This window comes from Leptinotarsa decemlineata, unplaced genomic scaffold, assembly GCF_025532065.1.
Source record: "Leptinotarsa decemlineata unplaced genomic scaffold, Ldec_3_MD MMD2_P_RNA_scaffold_4, whole genome shotgun sequence".
Lineage (NCBI taxonomy): Eukaryota > Metazoa > Arthropoda > Insecta > Coleoptera > Chrysomelidae > Leptinotarsa > Leptinotarsa decemlineata.
This window is the reverse complement of record NW_027412531.1, coordinates 2079079-2106337: the sequence shown is the minus strand read 5'-3', so window position 1 is coordinate 2106337 and position 27259 is coordinate 2079079. Positions and strand designations below refer to the sequence as shown.

General features: G+C 33.5%; 1 protein-coding gene across 1 annotated transcript in view; it reads right to left on the bottom strand.

Annotated features, from left to right (window-relative positions):
* Positions 1-27259, bottom strand: part of LOC111516189 (glutamate receptor ionotropic, kainate 2) — a 213017-nt gene that overhangs the window by 105735 nt on the left and 80023 nt on the right. Inside the window, exons 5-9 of the mRNA XM_074186656.1 lie at positions 27118-27171; positions 22728-22892; positions 21199-21354; positions 8998-9201; positions 419-622 (exon numbers count right to left, since the gene is read on the bottom strand). Coding sequence (XP_074042757.1) covers positions 419-622; positions 8998-9201; positions 21199-21354; positions 22728-22892; positions 27118-27171 — 783 coding nt within the window. The remainder of the gene's footprint in view (positions 1-418; positions 623-8997; positions 9202-21198; positions 21355-22727; positions 22893-27117; positions 27172-27259) is intronic.

Here is a 27259-nt window from a genome sequence, read left to right as displayed (position 1 = left end):
TACTTGGACACGATATCATTATATTTGACAGTCATACGACGACTACTTATATAGGATTTTAACCAAGATGATACGTTATGTGGAAACCCAAGCCTAACTTACTTTATATATAGAAAAGCTGGTGACACAGTGTCAAATGCCTTTAACAGATCATGTGTTTTAATAGATACATCTCTCGAATAAACTTTTCATATTCATTTCATGATTTCATTTGAGTCTTCGTACAAATATTTCTGGTTCTCATAACAATATACACGTTTAAAAGCTCACGTCATCCTATTCATATGTGACAGGGAATCTTTTATGAGTGTTCAGATGGAAATACCTTCACCGTTGAGGAAAGTGAAAAATAAATTAATACGATAGGAATGCGAGAGAACAGGTAGAATTAATTTCCTTTATATGATATGTCACCTACCTTTTCCATTAATTCTCTGACTATGCCGTTCCATTCTTTTGTGTCTGGATCGTATACTCCGTACATGTGATCTGGGACAAGGCGTATGGTATATTGGAAGCCGACTTGGCCTGCTATCCATTTCAATAGATCTATACAGAAACCCTCATATCTAGCGTTTCCGGTTAAATTCTTGTCATCTCTCACCATTACGTACGGTCTTTCCTGTAATGATATTATTTGATAATCATCTGGGACAATTAATATTCAGCCACTAATTCAATCAGGCAAGTGAGTCTATATTCATAATAATTCAGCAACGTTTGTGGACACTTACTCGAAATATAATAATAACTAATGAACCGCCCTGGTTCCGCATGAGTGCAATGCTGATACTAAATATGAATTCACCCACCGGAAATTCGATGACCTGCAGGAACAGTGATGAAAAAATAACTTTATTTTATGAACGCGCATTTTCCTCCAGCGGATATCTCCCCAGTATTTAAAATTCTTTTCTCATTACACATCTACAAGATAAAACGAACCTTTATACCAAATATTCAAAAAACGTTTCTTATTGCACATCTTCAACGTGAAATATGTTCAAAAAATATGTTCAAAATATGTTTTTCCGTTAACCAGCTATCGCACCCCTACGAACGACAACCCTCAGAAGTCGAGACTTGTGCGAGCTAAGGATTAACGAGGTCTTACCTTTTAACGTGTGATTCCTACAAACAAAATTTCAGCCTCCGAAAATATAGCAGTCAAGGGAAACAGTAATGAAAAGGTAATTTTCATTTTGAAGAAAAGAGAATTGAAACTTTCTATGTTTTTACCACTTTTATTTATAACTAACGTTAGTTACTACAGTTTCGTTCTATAAGGACATTTTCAAAACTTATACACTGAACTAACAATGGTTCATTATATTAGCCCTTATATAGCACTCCTGTAGGTAATAATGCAGAGGTATTGCAGAGGGTATTGATTGTCAGTCTCAGATTGATGTCATCTACACTGATTTTTCTAAAGCGTTTGACAGACTTGACCATAGTATTCTGCTCAACAAGCTTTCGACTTTTGGGTTATCCAATGAATTGATTACCCTCTTTAAATCGTATTTTTACAACCGCAAGCAGTACGTCCAGTTCAATGGCCTCAAGTATATCGAATATATAGCCACATCTGGTGTAGGTACTACAAGGATCGAATCTAGGACCCCTACTTTTCAATATGTTCATTAATGATATCGGAGCTGAGATTGATGTCAACTTCCTTTTATACGCAGATGACATGAAACTCTATCACAATATAACATGTTATAATGATTGCGAACGTCTCGCCCTGAATTTAAATCGCGTTGCTACATAGTGTTGGACGAGTACCCACCTAGTGATTTCGTATTTTATAATAGTTGCGGAAACGTTTCGGAGAAACAAATTATAAAACTAAATTTCTCCCAGAAATGTTTTCAATGTGTTTATAAAACTGCTATAAATAGGAAATTGGCACCGTTTCATGAAACATTATAGTTATTATCAATATTTTGTAAGGCTTTTACAGTTACTATAAAATTTGTCTTACACTCTTGAAAAGTAGTTTTGTGAATACTTCCCTCACTGCACTTTTGCACCATATTCAAGCGATACCTATGAAATAATCAGAAGACAGTTTTATTAGAGTTTTTTAGTAGTTCCAAGTAGGCGTTATAAAATATAATACAGCCTAAAACGATAAAAATAAATAGAAAAAGTGTTAAAAATGTTTTCTTGAAGACGCAAGAAGTAATTGTATTGGATTGTATTGGACACTAGGAAAATATAATTGATATGTCACCAACTGAAAACTAAGAAATAGAAAGGTTGAAGCCATTTTAAAATTTCACTTCTGCACTCATAAAACTGTCAAAAACATCATTTGTGTTTCGAAGATTGATATTTCTACTGAAAATGAAATTTTATTGACAAATATAGAGCGTATTATTATCAAAATTTAAGCGCGCCATTCATTTATAAATGTTTTCGGTAAAATTATTAATTATACAAAAATTCACTCTGTCGAAGTATTAATTTTCTAATCACAAACTTAACTCACTTTGTTCTAAATAGTATAATGTTATAATATTTATGTATTTTTCAGCTGTCAATATCACTATATGTGCGGTATTTCATATTTTCAACTCATCTAATTTCAGTATCCCGGATCGCTATCATTACAAATGGCGTCATTCTATAAAATAAATTGGTATCAGTAGCAAGCATTTCAACGTATTTTAGCTACCATGTTACCCTTCTAAAACTGTTAAGAAACACTTAGTTCTGGGAGTGATGGTATTGCGGCAGAGTCGGACTACTTTTAAAGCTGTAAGTTTCTACAAAAGTGCGGGTTTTAACCATTATAATAACCTTTTCCTTATATATATATATATATATATATATATATATATATATATATATATATATATATATATATATATATATATATATATATATATATATATATATATATATATATATATATATATAAGTTTTATGAGTTAGTTGCAAAAACGTTTCCGTGATAATTTCCTGACTATTTTATAATGGTTTTTTAATTTTATTCCATAAACGTTTCTTTGTCAAATGTTTAAAACACTTTTATTGCCTACAACTGTATTGTGTTCACCGATCATCTAATATAAACAATTAGCATTTTGGAAGTAATTATAAAATACTAATAAAATAAAACTGTTGCCACACCATGAAATTATAAAACAACTTTGCTGGTTGGGTAATCTATCTCTCAATATATCTAAATGTAATGTAATATCTTACTCATTGAAAACGAACTTGAATTTACACAACTACGTCATAAACAATCAAGTTCTGGAGCGTTCTGACACTCACTGATCTAAGTGTTACTTTTGTTTCATCCCTCTCTTTCAATAAACATATTGACACTACTCTAACAGCAGCTTATCGCATGTATGGATTCTTAGTTAGAAATACAAAAGACTTCGAAAAAGCTTCAACATTGAAATTGCTTTATTTCACATTCGTTCGATCTAGGCTGGATTATGCATCTGTCGTGTGGAGTCCCTACTATCAGGTTCATATAAATCAAGTAAAAGCCCTACAGAGCCGCTTCCTAGAATATATGTCTCTTAAACTTGAAGCCACGTATCCTACTTAGGGAATACCCTATCATGAATTGCTTGTAACTAATAATTTTTGTAGTCTCGAGGTGAGGCGTGAATATTATTCATTTCTTTTTTTATTCAAGGTCATAAATAATATCATGCGATGCCTCTTGCGATGCCTAGTCATATCCTAGATATTTTCAAACGCCAGATTATACAAATCAAAAGACATTTCTTAGCTAACTGACAGTTTTGTTTTTATTTTTTTTATATAGATTCACAAACCATATTATGTAAGTACATATGTGGAAGAAAAACAGAGTAGCACTCTCCGGTGCCGAGTTGAACTTCGCCCTTCATTTTGTTAAATATATTTTGAAGGATTATTTTTATTTGAATGGAGAGGAAATAATAAAGACGTTATCATTATTATTATTATTATTTGTAAATGCGACTGTTACTCCCTATTCTGTAATTGGGTTCATCCTGTAGAATAGTGTGGGAAATAAATAAATGACTAAGTAACTGACTCTTATAAGGAAACAAGTAAACTGAGGCACCAGTCAATCTAATAATAACACTGATGATCTTCAAACTAGACTCAACCTCTAAAGGAAGCAAGAAACTCTTTGGAAGGTTCGAAATAGATGAACATTTCAATCTAGCAGACCACTATTATACTATTCATGCAGTCATTGTTCACTGTAGTTCTGGCGTTGAATTTGGTCATTATTACGCTTTGGTCAAATACCAAACGGATTGGTTTAAGTTTGACGATAGTCGTGTCACGAAGTGTTCTGGCGATGCATTGAATTTATTGGAGCCTGTGGAGACATTCTACATTTTGTTTTATAAGAGAGAGGACATTGTTAGATCAAGGTCTTCAGATGATGTCGTGCTGCACGGTTTTTCGGGTTTTCCTGCAGCTGAAAAAGCAAATGCGCCACTGGAATCAACGAAGTCGCCACGGAGCGCCAATTAATTTTCATTGTAGTTTTTCTTTTATTTGTATCGTTGCTTCAATAAAATCTTATTTATAAATACATAAATAAATAAATAAATAATAGAGGTACTTGGCTTGATTGAGTACCTGAATTTACAATGCGGATGTGCTTATTTGAAAACCTGTGATCAAACTAAATCGATTTGATCATTTGACAGGTTACACCCGCAATGTTTAAGCTTGTGAATTTCCAAGGATACTAAATAATTGAGTTTGTAACCCTTCCTTACATAGTGCAAAATTTCCGTATTGCTTAGATTTGGGAACTCGTGGTTGCTTGCCAAGAAATGGTTTGAAAATGTCGAATCATTCTTTCCTTATCTGAAGGTCCTTTCATGTTCAGCATACCGTTTTTGGAAATGTCGACCACATTGTCCCACATAAACACTATTACACTCAGGGCACTTAAGCTTATAAACTCTAGATTTCTCCAACTTGTCCACCTTATCTTTGGTATTGAAAGGAAATCAGATAACGTGGCATATAGTCTGAATGCCACTTCCACATTGTTTTTTCTGAAGAAATCCGCAATTATCTCTGGTCTTTTCCCAAAACATGTTGGAGTTATCCATATCTTGATTTCTGGTTGTTTGACCTGAGGGTATACTGATCTGTAAGTGAATTTACGGCTTTGCTTTCTGACTAACTTCTGGATGGTATCTGCGTTGGAACCATTATTATGACATATCTGTGTAATTATATCAATTTCCCTACTTAGATTGTTAGCAGACAAAGGCAGTGAGAATGCTCTGTGCAACATTGAATTTTAGGCTGCTAATTTATGACTGTCTGGATGGAAAGAATAGCTTCAGATGGTAATGTCTGTATAGCTAGGTTTTCTGAAAACATTGAACTCAAATTCATTCTGATTGTGTAATGGTCAGGTCTAAGGAATGTTGCTATTGAGATTATTCGTGAATGTCATGATGTGGTTCAGCTGTCGTGTATTACCTCTGAAACAGGCGAGAATATCGTCCACATATCTGTACCAAAAAAGAATATGTTTTTCCCAGATCGGAATTTATTATAGTGGTCTTCAAGCTGTTCATAAATATGTCTGCTTAAAGTGGAGTAAGGGGTGAGCCCATTGGTAAACCTGAATCCTGTTTATAAAATTTGTTGCAGCTCTGATTTAGGCACACATCGAAAGCTGTTGAAACTTCAAAAGAATTGATATGGTCTACTTTGACTTGATCTAATATGTCTAAAATGAGGGGCTTACACTCGTTGTAGGATATGTTGGAGAATAAACTCTTTACATCGAATGAAACTAAAATTGAATTATGTGGCGTGGTTTGGTTCCTTATGTTTTCTACTAAGGTCAAATAATTTTTAATGCTGTGAGGTGGGACGGAACTGGTAATATTTTTAAACAACTTGTTAAGACGTATTCCTAGTTCTCTTACCGGACTATTTATATACAAAACTACCGGTCTTATGGGGTTATCCTCTTTATGTGTTTTTATAAGGCCATATAGTTCAGGGCAAGGGGGCCATGTTGGTAATTCTCCGTTTCTCTGATTCCTTGAACATAGAAAGTTCAATTCTCTTTTTTTCATCGACAGCGGTCGATCGACACCCCTAGTTTATAAAAACCCAAGGTAACGAGGTAAGGTAAGATAAGAAAGTTGAAGCATTGAGAAAACACACTTGCGTTCTAGATAAAAAGTAAGATAAGGTAATGTCGACTAATCAGAAAGCGCTATACTACGAACTTTGACGGATATATCCGAATGGTGTAAAGGTAATGTCACTAGTTAAATTTAAACGTCGCATTGTGAAATTTTCTTTTTCTTTTGAAGGATATAAATACAAAAATTGCCGCGATCGTGTCAATAGTATCTTTTACTCAAGAGAAAGAAACGAAAAAGGAGGAGGTTCAATGTTAGACCCATTCTGAGAAGCAAAAAGGCTCAGAAGCAATTTCAGTCACTTAAAAGAATGGAAAATGATGAGGATCAATTTTTTGTGTACACAAGAATGAACAAAATATGTTTTGAACTTTTAGTGAAATTGTTAGCGCTTGAAAAAATATATGGATCGATATCTCCAGAAGAGAAATAGGCTTTAACACTTCAGTGAAGTGAATTGTTGAAATTGTGAATATGTATCTACCAAAAAAAATTTCAGCTATTCATCGCGAGAAACTTCTCTCAACAGTCGGTAGCGTGAGCATACCATTTGGGAAAAACCACAATCCATAAAATTATTAAGGAAATTTGCGGTGTTCTGTGGAAAATTTTAGCTCCAATATATCTTAAACCACCAACGACTGAAGCCGAGTGGCTGAACATTACACTTTTCAGTTTCAATTGAGCTATAGTCTTTTAGTTATGATTCATTTTCAAGTGATATTTCCATTACTTTGTCGAGACTCTATTTTACTTTGATCTTTAAAAAAAATTTTATTCTCCCAAATGTTTTTTTTACATTCCCATGAACAAAAAATATTGGTGGCAATAATACAGGAGGAACTCAAATTCTTATTGTCACAAAATAATCAAAACAAAACTGCAGTACCTATCACAAAAAAAAAACAAGAAAAAACTTAAGATTCATATAAAAATTTCAAACATATTCTATATCAGGAAAACTTAAAATTCATCTATCACCAAAACTTGAAATATTCCATATCAGGAAAAAGATAAAACAGCATAAGAAAACCAAAAATTGCGTGTCATAGAAAATTTGTAACAAAAATTATTTGTTGAAAACCAACAGTGAGTTGTGTAATTTTTGTTTTCAGTTTCGCCTTTATTTTTTCTATTTGTTAACCTCTTTCAAAGCTTAGCCTACATATTACCCAAAGGCTAGGTCTGAATCTGTTTGTTTATTTGGCAGGGTAGTAATTGAATTTACAATATCTTCTTCCTATTTTTTTTTAAATATTTGAATTTTTTTTGAAAGATTTGTGTGGTTTTAACCCTTCGAAATTTTAACCGAGAGCCTTCATTTTTTTGTGCTTCACTAGTATGGGAATCAACAATAATGGGGAGTGGACCCCGAGTGGTTTCGTTGTTTTTAATTACACTTCTGCTACTGAATGCATCCTATCTACGAACTACTGCCTGTATTGGCTACTTTACTTTCGGTTCTACAAGAAAAATAAACTTCAAAATTACAATTCTGATCAGTATTCAATATACATATACATTCTTCTGGGTTGCATGTGGTCATCCAAAAATAACATTGCCCTGAATAAAGGCCATTCTCTCCTATCAGTTGCTTCGGTACCAGACTTTTCTCACTGAGCCACATCTTTTTTTTTCTTTGGTATATCTGTCTCTTAAAAGTTTATGTCGCCTTTGACATTGCTCCTCTATTTTGGCAATCATCTGCCATGCCTTCTTCATTAATTTGTTTTAAAAATTTTTATCTTTTTTATCATAAATTATTGGGTATTGTTCTATTAATGATATAAAATATGCGTCTTCCATAATTTTGTAGAAATGAAAGTTATTATTTATTTCATATGAAATGGAAATAAAATGTCAAAACCCAAAAATTACTAAACCCTACAATCACTATGGCAATTCTTCATACTTTACTTTTTCGTGAACGTCAAAAAATGGATACCTTTCCTTACCTCTCTGCATTTCCTTACCTTACCTTTCCTTGCATTATTGTAAACTAGGGGACATAGTCGACGTAGTGTGGACATGTCGATCGACTAAGTTGATCGACAAATGTCGAGTCGAATGTAATCCGAATGAAATAGATTTTTCCAACAGTCGAATGAAAATAATTGTTCATTCAACAATAAATCACTCATAAATTCAGTGGTACTTTACATTTTTCTTCCATTAACAAGACTAGGTCGAATCCAAAACCTCTTGGAACGATGTACATGTTGGTTTACAAGCGCGGGCTTGAATATGGCAGTAGCAGCAGCAAAAGAGCATCTTCATCACTCATTTTGTTTTTGTTTTGCTTATTTCACTAAATATAATTCATTCAGAATAATTTTCACTCACTTTCTTCTCACTCAACTACTCACAGTCTACTAATGAAATACGTCCACACAACAGTATTATGTGTGGACGAGGCAACTGTCGCCAGTGTCGATCGGCATAGTGTGAACGCCCCTTAATGGTGATAAATGGACTCCCTAAGGAATATTTGAATGCGTGTGCTTCAGTGAAAGATGCAGGTGAGAAAATACTGTCATTTGTGGTGATGTTCCCTAGCACATTGTTGACAGCAGTAACATTGGCTTGGTTTCACTCAATTGGATAATCGACCTCATTTGAGAGTGATTGAATGTTTCATGATGAATTTCATCAGTTTGGTCTTCCATTGTCTGATATTATATAAAATGAAGTCCGAACTAATGAAATTCATCATGAAACATTATCAATCACCTTCAAACATACAGTATCACAAGTTGAAATTGAAATCATGTGACGATTACTTTCAGGTTGAACATTCTATTGGATGATAAGAACGTAACAATATACTTAAGAATATTCTCACCTCTCTAGTCATAACAACCAGACTGATATTCGGAGCGTGATTTTCATAGAAAGCATTTTTGTCGGTGATATTTATGCCTCCATTAGGTGACCATTCGCCCACTTTACGAATTTCTTCTCTCTTCAGTTTGAGTAGATCAACTTTGAAGTTTGCTCTCTTTCCACCATCAAATTCTAAATTGCCGGTAAGACCTCGGAGTCCACTCTGAAACAGTGAATTCAAATATAACAATTAATCGATACTGGATATCGATATCTATTGTAGTTTATGAGTTGGAGCATATTTTTTGAAAATGTGCTTTTTCGAAAATATGCTGTAACTTCTTTCCTATCGGGAATTTCTTGTTTCTATGAAAACATTTCCGAAAGTATTGTTTACGTAGTGTGAAAAACTTATTTTTTCCAAATGGGATATCGATATTTATTGATGGAAACCTATTTTTTCAACGAGACACCCTGTATTTTTTTGCATATTTCAAAAAAGTTTGAAATTACCTTTCCAAAATTGTAGCGTACTCAATATTCTGCTAGAGTCATCTTTGAAATACGTAGCTCTTAGGTTTTTTTCATGTAAGCACACAATGATCAAGTAGGTTTTGTAGGATGCAGCGATAAAACATAATGCAAATTTTTACTGGTCGCTGTCAAATTTTGATTAAAGCCGTGAAGATGCTTGTCAATTAGTGGTTTTTGTTCAATGGGGAATGATAGTCTGTTGTATACAAACCTGGGAAAATGCAGAATCAGCAAGCAATTTGTATCACGAGACGTATTCAGAGAGAAGACATTTTTGCAAGATCGCGACACAACCTAATTGATGGAAAATTGATAAGAAAAGGCCAAAATTATATAAATCAAATAGGGAGAAGTAGATGAAAGAAATAGTCGTTTCAGGAGCTGTTGAAGATAATCCCAAAACGTCAACGCGAAATTTGAAAATACCAACAAGCCAACCAAGAACTAACGTTGGAAGGATTTTGAAAAAAACAAAAAACACAAATTCAAGCCAAACTGGATCGGAAGGGTTAATGAATTGCCACTGAGGGAGCTCAAAACACTATATTTTCAACAAGACGGGGCTTCGCCTCACAACACTGCAGTTGTTGCAAATTTTTTGGCTGTGAATTTTGGTAATAATTGAATAGCCAACCAAAAACCCAATCGTTGGCCGGCCAGAGTACCGGACCTAACGCCTATGGAATTTTACTTCTAGATGATGAAAACCCACTCATACGGGACAGTATCTGAAGCACGAATCCAACCACCATGAATCGACTGAAAAAGGAATCATCAAGACTCTATTAGACCGTGCTTTTGGGCTCTGTGGTACGAAGGAAGGTCTCGAGAAGGAACTAGACATCATCAAAACTGATCTTCAACGGAATGGCTACTTCAACGCGACGGTAGAAAAGACTTTGGCTAAAAGATATCAGGAGCCTCGCAAGGAATAGAAGCCGTCACAACCAGTGCTTGTACTTCCCTACATCAGAGGATAAGGGAAGGGGATAAGAGGAATTGGTTCCGAATACAACATCAGAACCTGCTTCAGATCCGGTAACACTATCCGTAGCAGCCTCACGAAAACCAGGCCATCAAACGCGGACTGCGATTCCAAGAATTGCATTTACCGGATACCCTGTGAGTGCGGAAAATCCTATATTGGTGAAACTAAGTGGCAATTGAATGTTCGCACTGCCGAGCTCAAGAAACAGACACAGCGAGGGAAAACCAGCAAATTAGGAATAGCAGACCATGTTTGGACCCATCAACACAACATCGAGTGGTACCAATGGAAGTCCGAACTAGTGAAATTCATCATGAAACATTGTCAATCACCTCCCAACTAGCAATTTCGTATTTTATAATAGTTGCGGAAACGTTTCGGAGAAACAAATTATAAAACTGCATTTCTCCCAGAAATGTTTTCAATATGTTTATAAAACTGCTATAAATAGGAAATTGGCACCGTTTTATAAAACATTATAGTTATTATCAATATTTTGTAAGGCCTTATACAAACACTACAAAACAGTTTTATAAACATTTTGGCAGTTACTATAAAATTTGTCTAACGCTCTTAAAAAGTAGTTTTGTAAAGACTTTCCTTACTGCACTTTTGCAACATATTTAAGCGATACTTATAAAATAATCAGAAGACAATTTTATAGGAGTTTTTTAGTAGTTCCAAGTAGGCTTTATAAAATATAATACAGCCGAAAACGATAACAATAAAATAAAAAAGTGTTAAAAATGTTTTCTTGAAGACGCAAGAAGTAATTTTGTATTGGACACTAGGAAAATATAATAGATATGTCACCAACTGAAAACTAACAAATAGAAAGGTTGAAGCCATTTTAAAATTTCACTTCTGCACTCATAAAACTGTTGAAGACATTGTTTATGCTTCGAAGATTGATATTTTTACTGCAAATGAAATTTTATTGACAAATATATAGCCTATTATTTTTAGCAAAATTTAAGCGTGCCACTCATCTATAAAAGTTTTCGGTAAAATTATTTATTATACAAAAATTCACTCTGTCAACGTATTCATTTTCTGGTCGCAAACTTAACTCACTTTATTCTAAATAATATAATGTTATAATATTTATGTACTTTTCAGCTGTAAATATCACTGTATGTGCGGTATTTAATATTTTCAACTCATCTAATTTCAGTATCCCGGATCGCTATCATTACAAATGGCGTCGTTCTATAAAATGAATTGGTATCAGTAGCAAGCATTTCAACGTATTTTAGCTACTATGTTACCCCTATAAAACTGTTAAGAAACACTTAGTACTGGGAGTGATGGTATTGCGGCAGTCGGACTACTTTTAAAGCTTTAGGTTTCTACAAAAGTGCTAGTATGAATAAAACATTTCTCACATATAGTTTGGATAAATATTATCTGTCTTTGATGTTTTGGCTTAAAAGTTTCTTTTATCGATTATGAAGGCTAAACGACGGGTTTTAACCATCATCATAACCTTTTCTTGATTTTCGCTAGAAACATTGAAGCACTAGGTTAGGTGGTATAATTTAAAGTGTTTTTTAGTATTTCCAATATACAGGGCGACTCAAAAAGCTTCCAGAAAGTTTTTTTATGGAACATCAAGTCATTTCTTCGTCTATTTGAAGCACCTTGAACTGAATCTAAAACTATTATATACCCCCCAATAAATGTTAAAAATGGCCGCCAGTGAGTTATAATTCATTTTTATTTATATATTCGGGATACAAACAGAAAAATCCACTACAGTATCCACACAATGGAAATATTATCAAATTGAAAGTATAAATTAATACACTAATATATGCATATCATAGTGTCTAAAATTAAGGATGAATTAGAATTGAATACAGTAACAATAGAAACTGATTATTAGTTATTGACAAAATGTATCAATTAATTATAATTTATAAAAATGAGTTTTCAATATTTTTTTGGCCATAAGCTACAATGTATTAAAAATATGGAAGTATTTTGCAAGAGTGTTACCTCATATTACTGGAGTTTTCTCCCAACACCAAACCGTTCTAGACCCACTATTAAGATTTCCAACCGTATATTTTTTAATAGATAGATTTTCTGAAATAACTGAAATAAAACCAAACTAACCCAAACCAACCATTATCCCTTCTTTCACTAAACAAAAAATTATAAAAAAATATTTGTTACAAATACAGTATTCGAACCCACCATAAAAATTAATCATACGTCAATTAGTCAACATCCCAACATCAAAGCCATTTACACTAACGAATACCTATGGATACGAACACTGACACGAATTAATTATAGAAATCGGGTAGCGAACCTATACAATTGAATTTGAATGCGAACGCATACGCTCAAATCACAAAATTATCGGAAACCTAGATACTCCCAAATGAATGAAACTCCGTGAATCACCTTGTATGGTTTAGCTGCTGAAACTGAACTCCCATCCAACCCTAACAACTCATTTCTATATAAAATATTTTTTCGAAACACAAGTAAGCATCCCATTATTTTGATGTTTTTTTTTTACACAGAATACTGAGAATACGGCCCTATTAATATTTGTACGTTTTTCTGCTCCGCTGTGGCTCTGCTGTCGGTACACAACTATTGTGATTGTTTTTAAGTTAGTTGGCAACATTTTTGCTAATAAACGACACTTTGGTGACTCTTATAATATAAATTACTTATATTCATCAAATATTACCTTTTTTATGATAAATATTCATTGTATAATGCTAAATACATGTTTTATTAGACATAACCTATATGAACGCGGATTAAATATTGTTGATATTCAATTTGTCGTGCGTTTAGTGGAAATGACGGGTAAGTTTTCGATGTCAGAATATATCTTTTAATTAGCTTCAATAATTGACCAGATATTTGATAATTCAGGCCTATATTTTCAGTTGATAGTTTTGTCTTTTTGAAGCTGGATTTGACTCATTTTATCTACGTTTTAGGTATATATGGTCACCATAGTTCCGTCGTCATGGGTAAATAATAACCAACTCTCATGGCCAAAAATTGATGCTGATAAGCTAATACGAAACCACAATTCTATGCCCGAAGCCAGTTGGTTTACAATGATGTATAAACTTAAACAAAGTCATTTGATGACCTACCAAATGGCTGAAGAAGAACTATTAGAACGAATTCTGAAGAATGACGATACAAAACAAGAAAAAATTATCAATTCTATGCAACCCAAAAAGCAAGCAGGGTTATTTTCAGTTAAACAAGTTGTCACAAAAAGTGTGAAAAAGCCAGAGTTATGTATCTTTTATAGGACACCGTCTATATGACAGTAGTTATTAGTTATTCGAGGAGTTACTTCTGAATACTGTCTATAAAGCATACCTTGCTGTACCTGAATTTGTCATCATTTAAAGAGTTGTAACACGAAACTGCTTCATTCAGAACAAAATATCCAGGTTTCCTAAATAGATAACTTAAAACTGAAACTTGGAAGTGCAAACCCTTTGTATTTTACAGTCTTCCAAATTGTGAATAATAGGATTGAGTTACTAAACCCAATGCCTTGAAAATATTGATTTTACTCATGGGGTTCCTATATTCAATAAAAATCAAATATTTAGAAGTTGCTGAAGAACTAATTTCCACCACGACATCGATGGTGCCCCACTTGAATAACTCAACAAAAATATTCTTACTAAATACAACTGAAATTTTGAAGAATTTTCCAAAGGTGTGATTAGGAATCGATGTCAGCTGGTTGTTCTTAAATGCAGCATTTTATTCTTGGTGGCAGCAAATATATATTAGCAAAAGCAATTTGATTTTATAACAGTTATGTTAGTGTTTTGGAAATATAGTAAATATATCATACTATAAAATAGTTGGGAAATTATCATTGAAGTGACAATATGGTAATGAAAACAAAATTGTGTCTGAAAGCATTTTAATAAAATAATTTCATCAAAGCTACAGGAAACAGTTATAAAACAAGCTTGAAGTAGTTTTATAACTATCATAAAAATCTCGCAGAAAAGTGTTATAAAACTGCTACATAACAATTCACTTTTATAGGAAAATAAGTTTTATAAGTTAGTTGTAAAAACGTTTCTGTGATAATTTCCTGACTATTTTATAATGGTTTCTTAATTTTATTTCATAAACGTTTCTATGACAAATTTATAAAACACTTTTATTGCCTACAACTGTATTGTGTTCACCGATCATCTAATACAATCAATTAGCATTTTGGAAGTAATTATAAAATACTAATAAAATAAAACTGTTGCAACACCATGGAATTATAAAACAACTTTGCTGGTTGGGCTTCAAACAAACGATAAAATGTGATCCTCAGACGCATCCATTAGTTTTACATTCAAAACAGGAGTTCCCATCTGAAATTGTCCAATTTGGCCCATTCTTCACAATCAAATAAAATGATTTTTGTGACATCACAATTTGATAACATGCTTTTTATGAACCAAAAGGGGCTAGGCACTTATATGTAGTTAACTTCCATAACACTTCCGGGGCATTTTAAGATGAAAATGTTTTGTAAAAAAATAATCAAGTTGCTAGTTTTTTCCAATTTCTGGTATCTCATTGAGACCCATAGCATGATGCAAAAAATGCCTGAACAGGGTATGCAGAAGTTTTGGAACGGTCAAATATTCTGTTGCCAAAAAAGCAATTTTTCCATATTTGGTATGTATACAGTGTAGTTTTTTAAGTGTGCAACATATGAATTTTTTTTTCAATTAATTGCACAACCAAAATACAGATAGTGTCGAAAGTTGGTGCATGTTTCGTAATCATTAAAAATGCACTAAGAAATATAAAAAATTACTTAAGAGTAAAGTACCCTCATTTCAGTAATATCAGCAAATTGTTATTGAGAAAAGTTGTTAGCAGTTGTAAGTTATGCCTGAATACTAAAACATGGCCTCTTGAGACATTTTTCACTTTTGCAATTTCCTCCCTTATTTTTTTTATATATATTTTTTATCACCCCAAACACTTTCATAAGTCAATCATAACAAAATCAGTTGAGCATAACTTGGATTACAATTTCATAAACTTCATGTTTGTTGTAATAATATTCAGCAAAACTTCAAAATTTCGAAAACCATATTTTTAACAAGGTGAAACATTAGTAGGTAATGGTAATATGTATATTTAAAAACTCTCATTTGAAGTGAACATTTTGTATTTGAAATGCTATAAAAATTAATCGACACACATAAAATCTTTCTAAAGTGATCGCGGATACCCAAGGAACAAAACAAATGAGAGTTGAAAGTAAATAATATTATTACCGTAATAGCGGGTGGCTTTGGCCCATTTTGAACTTTATACTAATATTTGCTGGCTTTTAAAAAACCTGAATGTTATGTGATATGCACAAAATTTGAGTCTTGACCTGTTCTTTCAGTATAACTATGCGAAATTATGTCAAAAAAATCATTTTGTAAGAAAATGCAAGAAAATGGTGTGTTCAAAGTCACCCTCCGGAAGAGGGTGGCATTGTCCCACAACGTATTCAATACGATTTTGAAGCTATTATTACTGACCGAGTCAAAGCAACCCATCAGGCGTTTTCAGAAATACACAGTTAACCAAGGAAAAATTATTTCATTTATTTTTTGTCAGAAAGAAACATAAAAATTCAATGAACCAGAAACTCAAATGCGTTTTTTTTTCTCAACCATCTGAATAGTTGTTTAAAACTGAATTTTAATTGTATTTTCACAAACATGGGAATGAGAATAAGTTGTTATCAAGTTTGGTGGGCTCTCCAATGGCATCCATATCGGCAATATGATAATGTACTCGGCAACTCACTTCAGGCCATCGCCAAGTATTTCCATCCCCCTTGATCATCATCAACACCCATCCGAAGCGGTTATCATTGGTTAAATATCCATCGAATTGTCCTGGTGAGCAATGACTTTCTTCTACAACCATTACATAATCTCCAATAGACAAAAATTCATCGTTTGATTCAGATTCGTCCATGTAGCAAATACTTGAGTCAGAAGCTGATGTGTCTGAGAAATAATAGTCCAGTTTTTTGTATTTTCCTTGTAACTTGTTAGTAGATTTTTTCTGTCATCCACTGCAACCAGCTGTATTCATACTCTCTATGGTTATAGCAGGTTGATTGGTATTCTGGTTGTGCACATCCTCATTGATTGGTGTACTGCTATCGCAAATCCCTTGTTTCAAATCTTTTAATGTGTCAACTTTGTTGTCTTGTTTCTTTTTCGTCTTTAAAATCTGTGTAACCTTTTTTATTTTAGTTCCATTTCCGTTAGTAGTTTTACAATTTGCTTTCTTTTTATTTGAAGTCTTTGTTTTTTATCAGGATTGGCAGTTTTTTTTAGTTAGTATATGTTCACCTTTAGAAAGGTGAACATATACTAACCTTAATATCCTCAGAAAGCAACTAAAATCGTTGTTTGAAAAGCGAGTCAAAGTCACCCGAAAATCGATAAAAACAGCACCGTCTCTTGAAAACACCTGTTAACACGTCTCACTAATTGATTAAGACTAACGCTCTTCACAGGATACTACTAGTTTTATGAAGAATGCCGAGTGATTATACAACAGGCCATAGACCTAACAGTATTGATGGTTGCCTACAAAATTTTCCAGCTACGAATCAACTTGAGTAGTTTTGCTCCGCAAAAATATTCATTCTGATCTACATATAAAAGATAGTTCCAGCAAATATAGTGCTTTCAGCATAAAAAGAGTTTTCTAATCCCTTGACGGCCAAGTTCATGCCATAAGTCATGAACACTATTTTTCTTAGCCACGAGAAACTTTTTTCCAAAATTAGTTAAAGTCACCCTGCTGGGCCAAAGTCACCCGGTTTTACGGTATTGATAAATATTATCAAAATAATTAAAGAGTAAATAAACAATGTTTTCAATTCGTATTTCATCAGCTTATTTTCATTCAACTCAACCATTATCAAATGTGTGAAGAAGGAATTATCGACGTGTCTTTGTGTGTCCACCTTCTCGTTAATGCACCCAATCATAAAATTCACAAGAAGTAGATCGCAACACACTTGCTGGAAGATTTCTGCAATGACATCTTGTTGAATTATTAAGATCTTAGCATTATGGAATGGTCGATCCCCGTAAACCTTCCACTTCAAATATCCCTATACAAAACTAATGGTGTGAGATCTGGTGAACGAGGAGGCAACCGTGGATCAGTATTTCATCCTAACCATTCATCACCAAATTTCACATTGAACCATTCTGAAACAATTCTAGTAGATTGAGCAGGACATTCAACATGTATAAACTATAATTTATGTCGTTCTTGAAAGCTCAAATTGTGCAAAAAATCCGTTAGTTCGTTTTCCAAAAACTGTAAATAGGTACCACCAGTTAGGTTGTGGCGAAAAAAAAAACGGCCTTGTTGATTCGTTGTTACGAATAGAGTACCATATTTTTATAATAGTATTGTTTTTTATTGTCAATGACAAAATTTGGATTTTCGTCAGGCCACCACCTACAATTTTGGGAAGAGACAACGCCATTTGTTGTGAACGTGGATTCGTCTCAAAAAATAATGTATTTATGGAAATCATGTTATTATACTTTTCCTCGAATCCTCATATGTAAGTAATAGTCTCGTTCTTGAAACATGCAAATAAATATAGGCTTATAGGCATGATATTCATTTTTTTAGGAATCTTCCCAACAGAACTTTGTTTCACACCCGTATAACTAGAAATTTCGCATGTGGATCTTCTAGGGCTATCAGATTTTGTAACTTCCTCTTGGAAAAGTAGAGTAACTCATTGATTTTCAGAAAGTGTTACGGAATCAGTCGTAATGATCACATTCCTAATTCAATTAGATGATCTCTGTTCAGCTGAGTATAGGTATAAGTTATATTTTTGTAATGTATGAAATTTTTTAACAGATGTTGATACTTTTTCATGACAAAGTGAATAAACTCATAGATTATCGTGTATCAGAATTAGTTTTAATGATCATGTTCATAATATAATCAGCTAATGTCGCTGATGTACGTTCAAATGATCATAGATATCAATAAATGATGACAGATATTTCAAAAACTAGCATCGAAACTTATCAATTGAATGAGTTACATTTGGTCTGTGCATAAAAGGAAATCTGACAGTGTTTCATGTATATACTAGTATATTCATGTATATACTATATTATCTAGCAATCTGATTCAAACCCTTAACGATTATGTAGCAATCCTGTGAATCATATCTGGTTCAATCCCATAATGAATTTTTGTAGTACAAAATGAATAGGAAAAAGTGTTTCGTGTATAATTCATTTTTGATATGAAAGTAGTTATTTCCAAAATATTTTTCCTTTCCTATAATTCATTGCTCAAATGAAACTAGTTGTTTTGAGAGGGATTTTTCTTTCATTCAGTGCCATGAAAATAATCATTTGCATGATCTACATATCTCTTGAGGAATTGAACGATTTCTGCTTTTCTTTGGAAACAAAAACCTTCCTTTCCCAAAAAATTATATCTCTAAAAGAGAAGACATTTCAAGTATCATATTCATGTTTAGAAATCAGCAATATTTCTATCATTTACAAATTTCAAACTTTTCACTTTAATTTCTTGAAAAAATCGCCCATGAGGTTAGTAAGAGCTAAAGTCTATCCAAATCCAAGATAGAGTGAAACAAAACAAAACCGAAGCGTGATGTTCACGTGATCGCCCAGTGTCAGATGGAAAGGGCAGCGTTTATTGGTGAATTCGCCTTCTTGGTACGAGTTCGGTACCAGCACAGGGTTGAAATCAGTCGTTTGCGTGTTTGTGTGGCGTGCGTTATAGTATATTGTTTGAAATTGTTTTCCAAGATGTCCAGTACAGACACTGCTGATGACACTGTGAGCTATCCTCTGAGTCCAGTCAGGAAACGATCCAAAAAAAGACATTGGAGTGTTGAGATTAAAGAAGTGATTCAAGTGTTCAAGAAAGAGATGGAAGAAATTGAGACATCGACTGTCGACAAAGTCGTATCGAAAGTTTCCGATAAAATTGGAGTGTGTTGCGCTTCGATTTACAATGTTTTACGGGAATATAAACAAAATCATACATTTTCCAAACCGAATACAAATCAGAATCGTCAAACCATTATAAAATCAATAGATGATGCTGATAAACATGCAATCAGGAGGGAAGTGCATGAGTACTTTTTCAGAAATGAAATACCCACGATAGACAAAGTACTCACAGAAATAAATGAAGATGTTTTATTGCCAAGTTCAAAGCGGTCAACATTCCATAAAGTATTGAAACATTTGAATTTTGTTTGGAAAAAACGAGGGCGCAATAGTTTATTATTGGATAGAGAGGAAATTGTGTTATGGAGGAGAGAGTATTTGACCAAAATTAATTATTATAGGAAAAAACAGAGAACAATTTATAATATGGATGAAACCTGGGTTAATGCTGGTCATACTACCCCTAAAGTATGGGTCGATGAAACTGGAGGAGGGCCTTTCTAGATGGACTATCCACCGGATTAACAAATTGATCAGGTAAACTTATATTTATATTAAGACCTGCCTCAATCTCAATATATAAAAATTAACCCTTGTATTTGTTTCATTCACTCACATACCTCTTCATGATTTCAGGTAAAGGAAAACGGCTTATTATTTGTCACATCGGCAATGAGTTTGTTGCTGTGGTGTTTCGAGTCGAAGAAAACTGGAGATTATCACGAAGAAACGAACGGTGAATCTTTCGAACAGTGGTTTTCCAAAGTTCTACCCCATCTGGAGGATAATGCTGTGATTGTAATGGACAATGCACCTTATCATTCGCGACGGTTAGAGAAGATTCCGACAACGTCTTCAAAGAAGGTTGAAATCTAAAATTGGCTGCAATCAAAGAATATTAGCTTTGAAGACTCAATACTAAGAGTACAGCTACTAAAAATTGTCGAGAAGTGCAAGCTTGAATACCAAAAATATATAGTCGATGAGATGGCAGCAGGCCAAAACAAAATTGTCTTTCGCCTGCCTCCATACCACTGCGAGCTCAATCCCATCGAGTTAATATGGGCGGATGGGAAGAATTTTATAGCTCAGCATAACACCATGTTCAAATTTGCAGATCTCAAAGTACTTTTTGATGAGGCTTTAAAAAGAGTCACAGCGGAGAAATGGGAGAAGTGTGTTGCATGTGATATCGGAAGTCGAGACAAAGATGTGGAAGCTTGATAACATAATAGAGGCACAAATCGAGCCACTGATAATTCAGATTGGTGAGGATGACACTACTGATGAAGAGACAAATTCATCCAGTTGAATAATTTTGATTGATATTTCTTTTGATTTTACATAAAATAAAAATTATCAATAAAGAAATAATTACGTCTCTTTTCATATAAAGCTTGAGTGCGCTGTGAAAAATCCAATAAAAATATTTCTATATTACACATATTATCTGCATTTTTCCCGTTAAACTGCAGAACTTGTGCATTTCACTCGTTATTATAAAAAAGTTTTCCTAAGTATGATATAGCATTTGCGATCAACAAGATGTTGGTTCTGAATACCCTGGCCAATTCTTGGGATTTTCAATATCACGTGCGTAGGACATGTCAATGTTTACATCCACTCTATCTTGGATTTCAATTTGCTTTAGTAATCACTCAGCAAATGGATGTTTTCACTTGCACTGACTTACCACAGCATCAATGTAGTTATATAAGGATAATCCATCATCCCATGGTTTCTCGATGTCACAGGATAAATTCATTGGCCTAATAGAGTGACCAGAGTCCATTGCGGATAATCCCTTCGCAAATACGTAGACAGAATCAAACATCAAAGCCGGCTCTGCCTGTAAATGGAACAGTTATAGAGATAATTACCATTTCAGATCATGAACTTATTTTATTCAATATAACTTCATTTATTCATTTGAAAGGTTTCACACAACATAATGATAATAATAATAGTTGAATAAAGAAAAAGGACGATAAGTGCAAAAGCACTTACTTCGTATAACAGGAACCATACAATTTCAAGAATTCATTAAAACACAGATATAATATATAGATATAAATTTGAACCTCTACAATTTATTTTTTATCTCGAAAACAGATAGAGATAGGTATAGGACATTATCGACAAAAAAAAGTTAAAACACTAGAGCGATTACAAAAATGTATTAATATACGGGATGTTCCATTGAAAAAAATATAATTGCTAGGACTTTTTGATAGAAGTGGCAACGCCGCAATGCTGAAAATATTTTAGATCGATAGAACTGGTGAGGAAATGTGAGAGGTGGAATTTTCAGAAAAATCATGCTTTGCGTTTTCCAGAAACGTCTAACCTACCATCGACCGTGAGTCACGCTGTATAACACTGAAGATTTTCAAACAAGACTCAACCTCTAACGGAAGCAAGAAACTCTTTCGAAGGTTCGAAATAGATGAACATTTCAACCTAGCAGACCACTATTGTAATATTCATGCAGTCATTGTTCACTGTGGTTCTGGCGTTGAATTTGGTCATTATTACGCCTTGGTCAAAGAAGAAGCGGACTGGTTTAAGTCTGACGATAGTCACGAAGTGTTCTGGCGATGCATTGAATTCATTGGAGCCTCTGGAGACACCCCACATTTTGTTTTATAAGAGAGAGGACATTGTTAAATCAAGATCTTCAGATGATGTTGTGCTGCAGGTTTTTCCGGGTTTTCCTGCAGCTGAAAAAGCAAATGCGCCACTGGAATCAATGAAGTCACTCCGGAGCGCCAATTAATTTTTATTGTTGCTTTTATTTTATTTTAATCGTTGTTCAAATAAAATTTGGACATAAATAAATATGTACAGTAACCGAAATAATGAATTTATTCCATTTGGCTTTTACACAATGTATAAACGCTGAGTACATAACACTAATAACGAATATGAGAAAAATTTCAATTAATGATATACGAATTATTCTTAATGTAGCAGCAAAAAGCTTGTGTTTTCGCAAGTCTCTGTAAGGTGTATTCAGTAAAATTTCTGTTATAAACTTTGGAAAATCGACACGATTATTGAATATTTTGTACAACATCAATTCAAGTGATATTTTTCGCGTATCCGTGAGATATGATGGGAAATATTTTTTGAAAACTAGACAGCTAGAAAATATAATTAACATTTAAGCTTCCTTCTAACTTCTAAATAGGGAATAATGCTGAACCAGCTTATAAAACTCACCTGCATAATACCGCTTTTATTCAGGATTGCATGACCAATAGGTTGGAAATTTTTCATTACTTCCAAGGTTTCTTTCACATCGGGATGCTCTACATCTACAATCCGAAATGCAGTTATGTTCACCGAGTTGTATTTGAAATCTTCCAGGTCAAATGTTTCGATATCCTGAAATAATAAATTGCCAAATGTTAGGTCACCCGCCATCGGATTTATATGTAGAAAACACATTATTACAGACTTTTCTGAAAGAAATAAAACTCTTAATATATTTCCTGAAAGCATTCATCGTTTCCACCTACTATCTAAAGCCAATTATGATATATTCCAAAGATATTCTCAAAAAACTATAATCTGTTTAGAATATATACAATTCATTTCCCATGATTTAGTCAGAATTGTAATTCAATTAATCAAGGGTTGATCTCTTATTTTATTGAGGGAGAAACATATATAATGTAAAAAAAATGTTTAACCATTTGCCAATTGAGATCAAAGGCATAACATGTACCACTAAATTTAGAAAGTCTGTACAAAATCTTCTGATTTCAAAGGCTTTTCATTCTTAAGACGAAACATATTATTCACTCCTAAAAATATAACCCCTTAAATTTAAATAAGATTCCTCTTGGCTGGGATTGAATCAAATGGTTGATGAATGTCATTACGATGTCATCGATGACATAAGCAGATCAAGCTTATTACGTGACATTAAAAAATCGTAATTCATGAATGAATTGTGTGTATTTTCTATGATGGTATCCAATTTGGTACTGAAGAGCCTTGGGGCAGGTGTCTTAAGGCGAAACATCGGTGTATACCAGTGAGGGTGACAGTGTTCCATGTGAGTGCAATTTATTACCATTCATTCAAAGTAGAACTCATGTGAATGATATCTGATTTTTATTCCATAACGAACGTTTGGAATACAAACTGAGCAGAGAAAAGTACCTTCTGTATAATTCAGGGTTCATATAAAAGTATTTGTTCCGACAAATTTTTTTTCTTTCGTGTAATCCAATGTTTATATGAAAGTAGCTGTTTCATGAGGGTTTTATTCCAGTTTGTGACTGAAAGTTACTTCTTTGCATGATCTACACATCCATGTATAGAGTTACTTATTTTCAAATTTATTACTTCCTTCCTTTCTTTGGAAGATTCTCTCATCCCTTTTTTTTGTATCAAGATGAAGTAGTAGAAAGCCAAAAACTTTCTTTCCCAAAAATTCATCACTCTTAGAAATATAACCCCTTCAATTCAGAATCATATGATAATATGGAAGCGTAGTAGAGAGGTAAGGAAGGAAAGTCGTTTTACAGACACATAGGAAAAGGAATTGGTGGAAAGAATTGAGAAGTTTTCAAATATAGGCATGCCTTCAACAGCAAAAATAATACCTAAACAGGCTCATTGAATTTGTGAAAAAAATATTATGAAAAATCCTGTCAGTGACAAAAAATCGACAGCCGGCAGAAAATGCTTCAACAAACTCCTCGCTCGACATGAAGACATATCTCAACGTATAGTGCAATTCATGAAGCCTGCGAGGGCACAGAAATTAAATACACATATAGTTGACAAACATTTCAAAGCCATTCGAGAAATATATGATGAGTTAATTATTGACAATACCCAGAACGGTGTGAATAAAAAAGTGTAATTCCTAATAAGATCAAAGGAGTGAGAGTGAAAAAATTACTGATTAGTAACATTGTTTGATTTTCTTTACTAGAGTTATTAAAAATGAATATGAAACTACAATTTGTTTTAATTGCATAGAACTGGTCGATCACAACACAACAAAGTTTTTGTTTCGGGGTTGAAATTAGATGATTTTAATGTATTTCCACGTGTTAAAACCGAAAGTGACCATAAAAATTATATATTAGCTCTTGTTTTCAAGATATAGTATCATTATATATATATATATATATATATATATATATATATATATATATATATATATATATATATATATATATATATATATATATGTATATTGAGTTTTCAACAAATGAAATATTTCATCACCAACAGTTGGTACACATGTTTGTTTACATAACACCCCTCTCATCAGCTGTTCTTAAGTAGTAAACATAACCTATGTGAGTTTGTCAATTGTACGCACGTGGTTGCTATTGAAATTATCGTGTGAAGTTGATTTTTAAATTAATTTAAGTGCTGATCTGAAATGCCTCGAAAGTGTGTGAATTCTGTCCATAGCTTTTGCTATATATGTGGTGAAATAACATTCAAGGCTCAGAAACGTAAAATGACACCTATCGTTAAGACAGCCTATGAACATTATTTTGGTGTGAAAGTTGGGGACCAAGATAAATCATGGGCTCCTCATATATGTTGTAATTCTTGTTCCGTCATATTGCGAGAGTGGCTGAAAAATAAAAACCGGGCAATGGCTTTTGCAGTACCTATGGTTTGGCGTGAGCGTACCAATCATACAGACGACTGTTATTTCTGCTTAACTCCTCCCATTAAGCAAGGTTTATCTATGAAGAAAAGAGGAACGGTTAAATACCCTAATCTCCCATCTGCTCTTCGGCCTGTACCACACTCAGACAATTTGCCAGTCCCTTCTCCACCCCAAAACTATGAAATTTTAGAGGAAGGTGATGAAGACTGTTTAGAAGGAGCAACCCATCCTTCTACATCCTATGACCCTGATTTTGAGGTAAGCGATAGGTCTAGTGATCCGCACAGAATTAGTCAAGCAGAGTTGAGTGACCTTATAAGAGATATTCGCTTGTCTAAGGAGAAGGCTGAGCTGTTAGGGTCAAGACTACAACAGTGGAATCTTCTAAAACATGATGTGAAAATATCTCACTACAGACAGCGTCAAAAAGATTTGCTTCCTTTTTTTTGAGAAAAAAGAAAACCTCGTAGTTTGTTCTGATGTTAATGGTTTGATGGACTGCTTGAATTTGGATCACACTCCATCTGAATGGAGACTGTTTATAGACTCTTCAAAACTAAGCTTAAAAGCTGTACTTCTGCATAATGGAAATCATCTACCCTCTATTCCTATAGGTCATGCAGTTCACATGAAGGAAACGTATATAAATATGAAAACACTTCTCCAATCAATCAAATATGAACAACACAAGTGGCACATCTGTGGTGATCTGAAAGTCATTGCTATACTCCTAGGAATGCAATTAGGGTTCACCAAGTACTGTTGTTTTTTGTGTCTGTGGGACAGTCGGGATAGAAAATCTCACTATAAAAAAATGAACTGGCCTACACGAGACCTAAACCCTAATGAGAAAAATGTAGTTTACGAGCCTCTTGTAGATCCTAAGGATGTTCTCCTTCCCCCATTACATATTAAGTTGGGACTAATGAAAAACTTTGTGAAGGCCATGGACCAGGAAGGACAAGCTTTTAAGTACTTGAGAGCAAAGTTTCCCAGGTTGAGTGATGCTAAAGTCAAGGAAGGCATCTTTATTGGGCCTCAAATCCGTGAAATCGTAAATACTCCTGCTTTTGACATGATTTTAACAGGAAATGAAAAAAGAGCCTGGGAAGCCTTTAAGGGGGTTGTACATGGGTTTTTAGGTAACAAAAGAGATGATAACTTCACAGCATTGGTTAAAGAGCTTCTTCAAGCTTACCACCAACTTGGATGCAACATGTCCTTAAAAATTCATTTTCTTCACTCTCATCTTAATTTCTTCCTACAAAACTGTGGAGCTGTGAGTGACGAACATGGAGAAAGATTCCATCAAGACATTGCCTTAATGGAACAGAGATATCAGGGCCGTTGGAATGAAGCAATGCTTGCAGACTACTGCTGGTCTGTGTGTAGGGATGCTCCAGAAGTGTTTTATAAAAGACAAGCTAAACGACAGCGATCTTACAATGAATCGGATGGACTTAATTGAAATTTGGTGGTACAAACTTCTTTTATTTGTCAAAACACTAAGAATAATGTTTTTTTATTATTTTGTACTTAAAATATTCTAAAAAAAAACATAACAATATTGTTTTATGTACTTTCACTTTTCACGTATAGTATAACTACTCTTTAAGATTAAGTACTGTGTATCTCAAAAACCAGAGCTAATAAAAATTTTTCATTGTTATTTTTGTTTTTATCACCTCAAAATTAGTAGAAATTGACTAATTTAGTGTAGGAAACATTCAAAAAATATTTTTTTGTTGTGTTGTGATACTTGATGAAAATCCACATTGAAATTCATCATTATAGTTTATTGTATGATTTTTATTATAAAAGGTTTTACAAAAACCGCGACACGTGTTCTGCTGTACAGTAGCTTGAGAAAACTATTGTATAGCGAAACACATGTTGCGGTTTTTTCACTTCACAAATTCGGACTACAAGTAAGATAAGCGATTTTGAAGAATTTCTACTTACGAATGTAGTGAACATGTAATGGTATCTGTAATCATTCATCTGCAGCTGAAGTATCTGAAACAGAATACATGCAGATTATTATATGTAGCTGAATATTGTGGGTGATATCACAAAATTTTGTCGTTGCTCCTGTATCTGCAAC